Source organism: Oncorhynchus nerka, linkage group LG19 (genome assembly GCF_034236695.1).
Source record: "Oncorhynchus nerka isolate Pitt River linkage group LG19, Oner_Uvic_2.0, whole genome shotgun sequence".
NCBI classification, from domain to species: Eukaryota; Metazoa; Chordata; class Actinopteri; order Salmoniformes; family Salmonidae; genus Oncorhynchus; species Oncorhynchus nerka.
The window spans coordinates 32,502,322-32,515,942 of record NC_088414.1 but is presented as its reverse complement, the minus strand read 5'-3'; the positions used below and the strand labels follow the sequence as shown (position 1 = coordinate 32,515,942).

General features: G+C 39.7%; 1 protein-coding gene across 5 annotated transcripts; it reads right to left on the bottom strand.

Annotated features, from left to right (window-relative positions):
• Positions 1 to 1,499: 1,499 nt before the first annotated feature.
• Positions 1,500 to 12,540, bottom strand: b4galt4 (UDP-Gal:betaGlcNAc beta 1,4- galactosyltransferase, polypeptide 4). Of its 5 annotated transcripts, XM_065004884.1 has the most exons (8): positions 8,525 to 8,924; positions 7,298 to 7,401; positions 6,797 to 7,186; positions 3,295 to 3,527; positions 2,896 to 3,083; positions 2,555 to 2,677; positions 2,346 to 2,450; positions 1,500 to 2,245 (listed from the first exon to the last, which is right to left on the bottom strand). In XM_065004884.1, exons 3-8 carry the CDS (start codon positions 7,077 to 7,079, stop codon positions 2,110 to 2,112), a joined length of 1,068 nt encoding a protein of 355 aa, XP_064860956.1. In that variant the 5' UTR covers positions 7,080 to 7,186; positions 7,298 to 7,401; positions 8,525 to 8,924; the 3' UTR covers positions 1,500 to 2,109. The 5 variants fall into 5 exon arrangements, with proteins under 5 accessions (XP_064860956.1, XP_029500849.2, XP_029500847.2 ...); XM_029644989.2 differs by lacking the exon at positions 8,525 to 8,924 and adding an exon at positions 12,430 to 12,540 and having other exon boundaries at positions 6,797 to 7,401; XM_029644987.2 differs by lacking the exon at positions 8,525 to 8,924 and adding an exon at positions 10,213 to 10,461 and having other exon boundaries at positions 6,797 to 7,401.
• Positions 12,541 to 13,621: the final 1,081 nt, after the last annotated feature.

Below are 13,621 nucleotides of genomic sequence, written 5' to 3'. Positions count from 1 at the left end.
AAAGCAACAAACAAGTGCTCAGCATATGTGGAAAATCCTTCAAGACTGTTGGAAAAGCATTTCAGGTGAAGCTGATTGAGAGAATGCTAAAAGTGGGCAAGGCAAAAGGGTGGCTACTTTGAAGAATTTCAAATATAAAATACATTTTGATTTGTTGAACACTTTTTTGGTTAGTACATGATTCCATACGTGTTATTTCATAGTTTTGATGTCTTCACGATTATTCTACAATGTAGAAAATAGTTTTAAAATAAAATTTTAAAAAACAACCACAATGAGTAGGTGTTCAAACTCTTGACTGGTACTGTCTGTATATGTGAAAGAGCAGGCCATAAAACATCCATATGTATATATATATATATATATATAAAACACACACAATAGTCCTATTTCATTGAATAAAATTTAAAATAGAATGTATTCTTGGTTTATGCCTATCAAAAAGGTGTCACATATAAAGGCAGTGTGTGGTTCATAACAGTCTAAATGTGACAACCCACAAGGAACTATGAATCAGCAATAACAAACAGAGTAGGCCTCTAGGTCTATTAAAAAGGTATTATTTAAAGATGCACTATGAAGAAATCACTCCGCTATTTCCGGTTTGCAAAAATTTGAATAATTTGTTTAGTCTCAAACTGAAATTATGCAATCAAAGTATAGTGTAGAGAATCATTGTACCATCTAAACCACTGTGAAACATATTTTCCTTTACCAAAAATATTGTAATTTTGGCTGGTGTACAAAACCAAAAGTAAAAGACTTGAACTTTTAAGGACGGGAAGAGTAGAAATTGCACAGAGCAGATCTGCAGCTTCTTAAGACTTGCTTTCAAATGCGAATGACAGATCGAAAACACATTTCTACGTGAATGTGGTCAAGTCGCCCAAAAAGTTACATATTGCAGCTTAAAGGCAACAGAAAGTATCATACTTACGTCAAATGTGTAATATTGTATGAGTTACTTCACAAATCTTGAATCAGCATATCCAAAATGTTGATCCAAAATATCAAACTTGTGATAAGTGTATAAAATGAAGCGATCTACACTGTAATATTGTAACAAGATCTCATAAAAATTACATTTCATCTTAATGTAACATACTTTCATAAACATGGAACCATGTGAGAATTATCAATATATGTAAATGAGTCCCTTGTGTCCCATATTAGCAACTACATTCATCAAATAGGAATGACTTGAGAGCAATTCTTTGTTCCCATTTTCATTTGACAACAAGAGATTTTAAGAAATTACCAAATCCAGGTCTAACACCCAGGATTCTTTAGAATCAAAAACATGACAACATACTCTATTCGAATGCATATAACTTGTTGAAACAATCAAGTAAAAACACATCTTAGCGGGAAAATCCTTAGTTGAAACAATAAAGCGCCACATATGACTCTAATTTTGGCAAAAAGCTGAGTGACTGGCCTGGAGAAATGCAAAATATTCAAATTAAATCGACAGAGCAAAGTACTGACCATACAAGATATCAAAATTATATTTTTAAGCATGTTTTGAGGCTATACAGGGTTTATTTACATGTACAATGTTTACAAACATTGGTGTAAAATATGCTTATATAGGTTGGGTTCTTATGGGGTACAACAGTTGAACTAAGCTCATTAGGCATTTATAAAAGTTACATTCTTCAAGAATCAATGGATAAATATCATATACAGTGTTTATTTACATGTACAATGTTTACAAACATTGGTGTAAAATATGCTTATATATGTTGGGTTCTAAGTCCAAAAATTGATTTAGCAATTGCAGATTGCCCTTTAAGTCTAGGATAAATCAAATAATGCTCTGTTGTAGAGAAAAATATATATTTTGGTCTTACTCTCACCACTAGAACCTGATCACCAGGTTTGACTGTATAGGGCTACCAGACTTACATTATGAGGACCTAGCAATTTTACATGCCCTGCTTGGAATGGTTTACAGTGAAAACTGAGTAGATCACATGAATTATGGTCAACAGCTACTGCCACTAACCTTCTGTTTGCGACCCTCTGGTAAGTAACATGTAGGCATAGACATGCCAGATCAATAATCCTGTACACACTGCAGTAAACGAAGAGAGGTGCTCTGAAGCCTCAGTGCATTGGTTCGCCAATGTCAACGGTGACATTAATGTACAGAGGTGGCCTCTCAACTGATAGAGTACTGTAGGAGCAGGTGTTAAGGCCATCCTTTCTCCAGACTTTAGGTGTCCGTGCTAGCAAACGCATCCTGTGAAGGAGACATTATTTCAGAATGAGATGAATTCAACGACTAATAATATTTAGAATACAGCAAGCTATTTATTATTGATGTGTCCACCGTGACTCACCTGTCTTTATTGATTTCATTGCCGCTATCTCTTTTATGAAATACCATGGTATAGCGTGCTATGAGAGGGGGGGGTCGTATAATTTCCATTTTCTGGAGCTCCACCCTAACAGAGACAAATTAAATCAATCATCAATCAATAACATTCCATATTGACTAAGATGTAATGAGAGATATGCAGAGAGGTCCAACATTTAGCAGTGGTCTCACCTGATGCGAAGGTCATCATCCTCCCCACCCCATCCCCAGTAAGTGTTTGAAAAGCCATTCACTTTGTGAAACTGGTCCTTCGTCATGGCCGTCACCCCTCCAAAGTACCCTTTGTATCGCAATCTACGACAGCAAAAAGACAAAAAACAAGACATTACCTACCTGTCCCCAGAACGCAATTAATAACTGAAATGTTTATGTTTGGACTTGGTAATGAATACTTATATTGATAGCAGCAACATCACTTGTCATGCAAAAGCATGGATGCTGTTTTGATGGGCTATAGACATTTACCTGCTTTTAGATATAGGTGGATAGGAGTTGAGAGCTGAGATACTTACTTGTACCCTGTGGCGTTCCTGCCGACCACTAAGTGTTTGGGCTGTTGGTCACACCTGTATAGGTTGTAGTCGTTCTCTGGAACCAGATCCACATCATGAAAAACGAAGCAATCCCAATCGTAGTCCTTGAGTGCCTCCAAGTACCCAACATTAAGTAGCTTGGCACGGTTAAACGTCACCTCTCCAGCCTGTCAAAACGAACAAATCAACTACAAACATCAATTTCATATCAGGCTCAAAATCAGTGCAGCACTTTCCCCCATCAATATTCTCCAGTCAAGTGAAACATGTTGAACATTTAAATACTCGTTATGAAACGGTTATACAAATTTGAATTCACTCACAAATTATTAGAGTGAAACTGACATTTACTGTTACTACACATCATGAGAGTAATACCTGGTGAATGACGTAGATGCTGTAGTGCAGCTGCTGCCTCTGAAGGAAGGGGTGCAGGTGATGCAGGAGGTAGAGGAGGTGTTTCTCCCGGTTACGATGGGGAATGAGGATAGCCACACTCTGCTGGGCGAGGCAGTCTGGAGGCTGGTATTGGCCCTCAGCCACTCCACTGTTCTCACTCTCCACCTCCTTAAGCGTTAGAGAGTCCTCAAATGTGAGGTTTAGGGCTCCCTCTGTAGATAGACAATAGTAGGCATAATGAATAGAGGACGGCCGATTAATTTGGGCCGATTTCAAGTTTTCATAACAATAGGTAATCGGCCTTTTTGGACGCCGATTATGGCTGATTACATTGCAATCCACGAGGAGACGGCATGGCAGACTGACCACCTGTTACGCGAGTGCAGCATCAAAAGGACCTTGTGGCTGCAAGGAGCCAAGATAAGTTGCTAGCTAGCATTAAACTTATTTTATTTAAAAAAACAATCTTCACATTATTACTAGTTAACTACACATGGTTAATGATATTACTAGGTTAACTAGCTTGTCCTGTGTTGCATATAATCAATGCGGTGCCTGTTAATTTATCATCGAATCACAGCCTCCAACTTCGCCAAACGGGTGATTTAACAAAAGCGCATTTGCAAAAAAAAGCACAATCTTTGCACAAATGTACCTAACCATAAACATCAATGCCTTTCTTAAAATCAACACACAAGTATATTTTTTTAAACCTGCATATGTAATTAAAATAAATGTATGTTAGCAGGCAAAATTAACTAGGGAAATGGTGTCACTTCTCTTGCATTCAGTGCAAGCAGAGTCAGGGTATATGCAGCAGTTTGGGCTGTCTGGCTTGTGTGAAGACAATTTCTTCCCAACAAAGAGCGTAATTAATTTGCCAGAATTTTACATAATTATGACATAACATTGAAGGTTGTGCAACGTAAAAGCAATATTTAGACTTAGGGTTGCCACCCGTTCGATAAAATTTGGAACGGTTACGTATTTCACTGAAAGAATAAACGTTTTGTTTTCAAAATTATTGTTTCCGGATTTGACCATATTAATGACCAAAGGCTCGTATTTCTGTGTGGTTTTATTATAATTAAGTATATGATTTGATAGAGCAGTCCGACTGAGCGGTGGTAGGCAGCAGCAGGTCGTAAGCATTCATTCAAACAGCACTTTACTGCATTTTCCAGCAGCTCTTAGCAATGCTTGATGCACAGCATTGTTTATGACTTCAAGCCTATGAACTCCCGAGATTAGGCTGGCAATAAAGTGTCTATAAGAACATCCAATAGTCAAAGGTACATAAAATACAAATGGTTTAGAGATAAATAGTCCTATAATTCCTATAATAACTACAACCTAAAACTTCTTAACTGGGAATATTGAAGACTCATGTTAAAAGGAACCACCAGCTTTCATATGTTCTCATGTTCTGAGCAAGGAACTTAAAAGTTAGCTTTTTTACATGGCACATATTGCACTTTTACTTTATTTTTTGTTTTGTTTGGGCCATTGACAAACACAAACTGTCTTCAAACTTGAATGTGTTTATGGAAACCCACTGTAATGCTGTGCAATCTGCATCCCATAGGTGTAGGCCTATAGATTGATTCCATATGAAGCCAGGACAAAAAAAGACAATGATTTGGGGGATTGTCACAAGATTTTATCTATAGAATGGTCCTTTGGAGGAAGGATTGTTGACATTTATATCTAAAAGCAGAATAATAATATATCTTTACAAATCCAAGTTGGCATATTTATGACGTGGGCCTTACCCACCTTACTTTTAGAGTTATGATCCATTTTGTAAGCATCACCAACAGAGTGAATGTGAAAATGGATTCAAAATGGTCACCCTATGCTGGTGATTTGTATGATAAGTAATGATACAAGTAACAGGAGGGCTGTGATTGGTTACATTGTATACTATGCCAATTTCTCTGTATAAAATAGTCCAGAGATCTCACTCTGGAACTTTGATATGGCCGTAGAGTATCTTTTGTTCAACAAATTGGGGATAATCATGTATTTTTTCAAAATTCATGTTTATATATTTTAATATTCATGAATTAATGTAAGAAAATTGTTATTGAATTCAGAATCCTACTCATATTACAGAGCAAGCAGTAAAGCTTCATATACCACCAATCTACGAAACATTACGGAGTCTTTGAGTCCCCAAGCTATTGCGCACAGTGCATATAGCCTTGGATATCAACCACTCAAATTTAGCCTTAATGGGAGTGACCATATAATTATATGGGAGTGAACAACTTAGTACAGTACTTGTCATCATTTAATTTTAGCGAATCACACGACTGAGGCGTGGCTCTGTGCTTGTGGTGTGCTAGAGTACAGGGAGGGTTACACGGAACCCAAACTGGCTGCGCGCATGCGCCATCGTGCATGATTTAATTGTCCCCCCACACCAAACGCGATCACGACACGCAGGTTAAAATATCAAAAACTCGGAACTAATTACATTATTTTGGGGACAAGTTGAAAAGCATTAAACACTTATGGCAATTTAGCTAGCTTGCACTTGCTAGCTAATTTTTCCTATTTAGCTAGCTTGCTGTTGCTAGCAAATTTGTCCAGGGATATAAACATTGAGTTGTTGTTTTACCTGAAATGCACAAAGTCCTTTACTCCGACAATTAATCCACACATAAAATGGCCAACCGAATAGTTTCTAGTTCTCTCCTCCTTCTAGGCCTTTTCTTCTCTTGACTTTATATTGCGATTGGGAACTATCATAAATTAGGTGCATTACCGCCACCGACCTCGTTCGTCTTTGTCACCCACGTGGGTATAACGAGTGAGGAGATGGCACATGGGTACCTGCTTCTATAAACCAATGAGGAGACGGTAAAGGCAGGACTTGCAGCGCGATCTGCGTCATAGATAGAAAGTTCTATTTTAGCCCTTGGCAACACAGACGCTCGTTGGCGCGCGCGAGCAGTGTGGATGCAATAATTTAATAATATAGATTTCTACATTTATTTTGCAATGCTTGCGCACATGATGTGAGAGGTATAGTCAGTCTGTTAGCGGTAGTGTTGTAGGAGATGATTAAGCCAATGCCTACGTGCCGGGAGATTCTCATGGCTCTCAGTACTGAATAACGAAGGCCAAATTTGACATGTTGGTCCATCAGACTGGTAATGAGATAATCACAGATTGCTACAGTATGTGAAAATAATCTAAACGAGCCATAGCCTAGCAGTGTTAAGGAGTAACAAATGCTTGTTACACAATCCCTACATAAAACATTAAAGTATTTACTTGATTACCAATGTTATTCTCTCCACATTAAGCCACACCGTACATAATGTTCTTTAAAAGGAATGATATAGTAACATGGCATTATCATCGTTCTTTACAAGGAATTATACAGTAACATGGCATCATCAGAATGTAGTTTATAGAAAGGCCTGTATCAAGCTTACAATTACATCTGTGGATACTCGGAGTCTGTACTTACGGAGCAGTGGCGATTTCTCAGGACAGCTTTGTTTTGGTGGTGAGGTGTCAGGGAGAGGATTGGAGAAGACCTGTGTCACTGATCTCCACGAGTTTCCTTCTCCTCCACTCAGGACCTCAGTATTATCAGCAAGTGTTTGCACTGGCAAAAGGGTTCCCTGAATTGCTTTCACTGTTTCACCGGAAAAAGTGGCGTACCAAGCCAAGACGGAAACGGAGAGCAGCAACAGTATCATATACTTGCACTTGCGGAAAAACATAGACACAGCAGGACAGACTCCCATGGTTTCTCAGTTGTAGATGTTCAGCGTCAAATCCCCCAAAATGTGGTAGGCTTCAGTCTTGGTTTACGACATCTAGTTCTCCTCTGCAGCAGCCACAGAAGGAATAACTGGGTAAAGAGCACCAGTACCCCTGATCACTCATCCCATGATGACACAACATTCTGAGGAAGTTTCATAATCATTGTCACTAATGTAAAAATAAAAAGCATTAGGCCTACTTTTAATTATTTTGTTGATTTTCCACTGGTGCAAAGTTTAAATTCAGAGAAAATCCAGTCCATGTGAACGAAGGTGGGTCACTCAATTCTTCTGCCTGTTGTACCTGGACATGAATTAAAAAATATTTACATTTTCATCGACACTACCTACTTGCATTTATAGCATTCCACCAGGGCATTATGCCACAACTAGCCTTGGGCACCCAGGCTTCAGTGAATGCCTGTGACAAAGGCTTATGCGACAACAGAATTCACAGTAGGCTACTTTACCTTGGCTGTACACTCACTGTGGTGTTTAATCTATATACTCCCACCACCCAAAAGGAAAAGTAACTGAAGTGGAACAATTCTCTTTTCCTCTTCACTCACATCTGTTTGTTCTTTGGTTTCATGTTGTTGACACGGCTTCAAGCCATTGTCTTTCAATGCACACAATTCATGGATGTCCTGGATAGTAATCCTAGGCTGTAGTTGTAGACTGCTTTTGTGTGTGCTTAGCTTAAAACACATCACATTGCCAAGTTGTTCTTATTTCTCCTTCTCTTCACATAACCAAAATGGGATACCTATAATCCTAATCTAAACTGTGTTTAGGCAAGCTAAAATGACTAAAGAACAGGCCCATGACAAAAAACTAGTTGATGTAAAATGGTAACTTTACAAATTGGCAGCTAACTTGTTAGCTAGCTAACCTATTAGGTGTTGTGGAATTGAAACATGACATAGCTAGTAGCCTTCTGCCCAACTGTTGTGACAGAGTGAATGTATTTGTTTTTTTGAATGCTGCCTGCTACACATTCAATGTTACTCAAATTGGCAGTAGCTAGCTAACGTTGACTAGATTGGTGTCGACATATTTTTGGGTGGTTGGAAAGTTGGAAAGAGTTGATTAAGCACCACGCAAAATTAAATACTACGTTCACCTGATTTGCAAACTCTGAACAGTGACACATACTTTAGAAGATGATAAATGGTTGCAGTGTTATGCAACCAAGAGGCTAGCAGATAGCTAACTAGCTAGCAGTAAGTAGCTCGTGAAGTGTATCGTTATCCAATGCAAATAGCATTGTAACGTTAGTTAGCTAGCCAGCTAACCGCTACTGCGACCATTGTGTCAGATAGCTATCAATGTACAAATTAAATCCAAAAATACAAATTACGTTTTACACAGCATTTGCCGTTTTTAACGACAAAATATTTTTTTCTTGGAGAAGGAAGATGTCTTGCCTGTGAGATGCCTCGAGTTCTGATGTTGTTTTGGGCTGGATCCTGGCTGGCTACTACTTTCGCAAACATCGTTACGTGGAAGGATGTGAGCGTTTGGACCAGGTTCAAGACTCATGCCGGGTTCAAAAGAACTGGGAACTCGGAAAAATACGTGGTCAAATATTTTATCTTCGGAAAATCGGGGTTCTAGAGATTTGTAATTCCGAGTTTGATGAGCGTTCAAATCGATTTTCCCAGTCGGAAGGCAGATAATTCTGAGTTCCCAGTTGTTTTGAACGCGGCACCACAGGTGAACATGAAGGGAGGGATATGCGATTATAATGACAGAACTACATGAGTTTGTATTTTGAATTTCGTGGTTGCAAGTCAAATTGGCAAATGTGTCATTTAATTTTGCAAGTTTATATCATAATGCGTGAAAAATTAAACAACGATCACAAACTTGTAATTTTACATTTGAATGCATTCAATAAGATTTGTAAGGACAATTTTAAGAATTATTACAAAGCCATTTACGAGTTTGAATATTCTGCTGTGAATCAAAAATACATTTGCAAATGTTGAATCTGCGCACGCTCTGAATTCTGTGACATTCCCATTGCTTAATTCCACTGTCTGTTTATTGATTAATTGGTGACTGAAAAAGTTGGCATGGTGGAGAAAGGCTGCATGTTGTCAGATGTTTAAATTACCATAGTAGTTAGTAAAAATGTGAAAAACAATTGGCGTGCGAGTTTCAGTGGCCTTACAGGTTCGTTACAAATTGGTGACAGAGGTGGGATCAGCACATCAACTAGCGAGCTTGGCTAACTTTAGCTGGTTAGCTGCCTGGAGTCCAAGATCGGGGCTTTGAACAGACGCTTTTTTTTTTACCGAGCTCCGCATCAAACTTAAGAAAGATTGTGAAAAAAACTAGTTTACAGTCATTACTATTTTTATTTGTTCAAGATAAGAACTTTCCTGTGACTGGAATAAGAATTGGATAATTTATTTCTGCATGCGAAGTCGTGACAAAAAAAAAGAAAGGAAGAAGCTAGCCGTTCTATTGCTAATCAACAAGAGAGAAACGTGCTTATAGACAACTGCCATAACTACGCTTGCCCTATGGATAATATCATGCTTTCGAATGCTGTTGAAGATGACGAATTCCCCTCTTTACCGGTTACTCCGTCCAAACCTCCACCCTCCAAAAAACCCAACGTGAACTCTGACATCTGACTACCCTCTCCTTACTAATCAATTCCAGGTCTGAAGCCATTGAGAAAATGGTAGGCGTGAACACCATGGTTATCAAAGGCTTGAAAAAGACTGGAGTTTGTATGTGGTGAAATCAAGGATGTGAAAATGAGAGTGGCAAAAGTTGAAAAAAGTGTGGAAAAGAATAGCATTGTCTACCATAGACATCTCACTGAGAGTCACAGACTAACACGGAACCCGAACCAGCTGCGCAAATGCGCCATCGTGCTGAAATGTATATTGTCCCCATACGCCAAACACGATCACGACATGCAGGTTAAAATATCAAAACTAAACCAATTACATTAATTTGGGAATAGGTCGAAAAGCATTAAACATTTATGTCAATTTAGCTAGTTAGCTTGCACTTGCTAGCTAATTTGTCCTATTTAGCTCGCTTGAAGTTGCTAGCTAATTTGTACTGGGATATAAACATAGAGTTGTTATTTTACCTGAAATGCACAAGGTCTATGCGGGAGGCGGATGGTTAAAGAACGCCTTGCATGGCTAAACATGGAGTTTTCTAGCTGAAGTATATATTCATTAAAAGTAGTTAAACCTACGCCCCGGTTTGCAAACATAACACGGTGTCAGATTGGTAGTCGCTATGATGAGACAAAGATGAGAGAGAAGTAACTCTGCAAATTTCCGTGACGAAAATGGAACATTCTACCACAAGTCAAGTGACGTGAGTAGTCGAAGATGCTAGCTTGCAAGAGCGAGGTCAACAAGCCGCAGCAGCGAGAGTGACAGCAGCGAGAGAGCGACAGCAGCGAGAGCGAGGCTGCATTGGAATCTGTTGACGAGCAAGTTGATGAGCAACATAAGAGACATTTACACTGTTCCTGTTCTCCGTCATGGATAGGCTTAGTCCTCCTACTCCTATGCAGTTAACAGGCAATTTAGCTTACAATTGGAAACAAGCAGAGATTCAATATCTACCTAGCAGCCAGTGGTGCAGGGGGAGATGATGACAAATTGAAAGCTTCCATTTTTCAGCATGTTATTGGAGAGGATGCATTGGACAGTTACAATAGCTTTCAGCAAGACGAGGCAAACTTGACATTGACTGTGCTAATGGCTAAATTTGAGGAAATACAAGTTTTTCTCTCATGTTCAGAAACGGAGTCAGTCTTGACCAGTATTTGGCTGAGCTGAACACACTGAGCAAAACGTGTGAATTTCAAAATCTGAAAGACTCACTAGTGAAAGACAGGATAGTCTGTGGCATACTTGATAATGGACTCAAGCAGAGATTGCTGCGTGAGCAAGATTTAACTTTGGATAAAGCAGTGAATATGTGTCAAGCAGCTGAAACCACCAGAGCACAAGCTAAAGAGCTGTGCAGGGATGAGACGTCAGTGTATGCAATAAAAAGAGAGGAGCAATACACACAACGCCTTACAAAACAAAAACAAGCAAAAGAGAGATATCAAAACACTACATGTGTATTTATCCAAAAGCCAAAAAAATTCCCTGCATATGGCAAATCATGTAACAACTGATGGAAGAATTCTTTGTTGATTCTGTGGAAATATGCAATGCAGTAAATGCTGAATGGATTGTGCCATTGACTGAATGAAACTATAATACCATTCAAGCTTGATACTGGAGCACAGGTAAACCTGTTATCACTGGATGACTACAAAACACTGAAGGTGAAGAGTAAAATACACCCGGTGAAAATTAAGTTTACTGGTTATACTGGGGAGAACATACCAGTCAAAGGTAGCTGCATAGTAACTTTACAGCACAAAGGAAAACTGTTCAGAGCACAGCTGCTGATTGTGGAAAAGAGTGTACAGCCTATTCTAGGAATCAATGCATGTGAAAAGCTCAATTTGTTGAAAGGAGTGTATGTCGTGACCACAGACTGAAAATTACCAAGAATCAGTACTGGCTGAGTATGAGGATGTGTTTGAGGGTCTTGGATGTTTACCAGGAGAACACAAAATATGTACTGATGACAAAATTACTCCAGTTGTGCATGCATGCAGAAAAGTTAAATTTGCACTGAGGAAAAAGCTCAAAGAGGAACTCGGACGCATGGAAAAGATCACAAAAATGGATGAACCTACAGACTGGGTAAGCTCACTTGTTATTGTGGTGAAAAAGAACAGCGATCTCAGGATATGTCTAGACCCGAGAGATTTCAACAAAGCAATCAAGAGAGATCATTTTAAGTTGCCAACCAGAGAAGAGATAATGTCACAGTTTGCAAGCTTGATGCCTCATCAGGATTCTGGCAAATGAAGCTAGATGATGCAAGCTCAAGGCTATGCACATTCAACACACCTAAGGGCAGGTACAGATTTCTTTGTCTACCATATGGGATTCTCTCAGCGCCAGAGGTCTACCACAAGACAATCCACATGATCTTCGAGCACATTCCAGGAGTGGAGACTATGATGGATGACATCATCAACTGGGGGTCCACAAAAGAAGAGCACGATGCGAGAGGGAGACAAGTGCTGGACCAGACACGGAAAGTGAACCTAAAACTAAACAAGGACAAATGCGAGTTTGGTGTGAAAACACTTACCTTCGAGGGAGATGTACTTTCTGAGGACGGAGTCAAATCAGACCCGAGGAAAACATCAGCCATCAACAACATTGAGCGCCCGAAAAACAAGGACAATGTGAGACGCTTCATGGGCATGATCACCTACCTTGCAAAGTTCATACCTCAACTGTCAGTACAGTCCACTCCACTCAGATGTCTTCTGGAACAGAAAAATGAATGGGAATGGTCCCATGAACAGGAAAACTGCTTCAAAAACCTAAAGAAGACAATCACAGAAGAGCCAGTGCTCAGGTTGTATGATCCAGAGAAAAGCACAAGGATTTTCTGCAGACGCGTCACAGTTTGGCCTGGGAGCAGTCCTTCTGCAACAGCATGACGACACATGGCAACCTGTCGCATATGCGTCCAGAGCCTTGACAGGCGCAGAGACAAGGTATGCACAAATAGAGAAATAACTACTGGCAAGCACATACGCTTGCGAAAGGTTTCACCAATATGTCTACGGACGAGACTTCGAAGTAGAAACTGACCACAAACCATTGGTGTCAATCATGTGTATGTCACTGAATGATTGTCCATTGAGAATCCAGAGAATGTTGATCAGACTGCAAAAGTATGATGTGAAGATGATCTATACCCCGGGAAAGTTCATGTTCGCTGCCGACACTCTTTCTCGACCAGTCGACAAGAAGGAGAGCTTCGACACACAGAAAAACACTGAGTTTCAGGCCTATGTCGACATGATCATAGCATCACTTCCTGTGTCTTCTGAGAGAATGGAGCATATCAAAAGAGAGACTGCAGCTGACCAAACAGAGTTGAAAGAAACTACACTGATAGGATGGCTTGCACAGAAAAACAACTGTCCACGGAGAATACAGGATTACTGGATGTGCAGAGCAGAGCTCACCGTTGTTCAAAGGCAACAAGATTGTCATTCCCATGACACTACGCAAATAAATGCTACAGAAAATACACAAGGGCCACTTGGGTGAGGAAAAATGCAAACGACGAGCACGAGAAGCAATGTACTGGCCAAGAATGAACCAGGAAATCAGCCAGACCACTGCTTTATGTGAACTGATCTACATGCCAAAGCAGCAAGCAGAGCCGCTAATGCCTCATCCAGTACCCAACAGACCCTACTACAAAGTTGGAGTTGACCTTTTTGACTACAATGGCAAAAGTCACATTGTTGTTACCGACTACTACTCAAACTACCGTGAAGTAGCAACACTGCCAACGACCTCCAGCAAAGCTGTAATCACCTACCTGAAAGCAGTCTTTGTAAGACATGGGGTTACGTCTGAACTGTACTCGGACAATGGCCCGCAGTT

Bases quoted from the DNA above. Each gene is read 5' to 3' on its own strand.
- b4galt4 (XM_029644989.2), bottom strand. From the start codon at position 7,079: ATGGGAGTCTGTCCTGCTGTGTCTATGTTTTTCCGCAAGTGCAAGTAT. The intron at 2,678-2,895 runs GTAAGTATCTCA...TTGCTGTCGTAG, and splicing joins AGGAACGCCACAGGGTACAA to ATTGCGATACAAAGGGTACT. The intron at 2,246-2,345 runs GTGAGTCACGGT...TCTCCTTCACAG, and splicing joins AATGAAATCAATAAAGACAG to GATGCGTTTGCTAGCACGGA.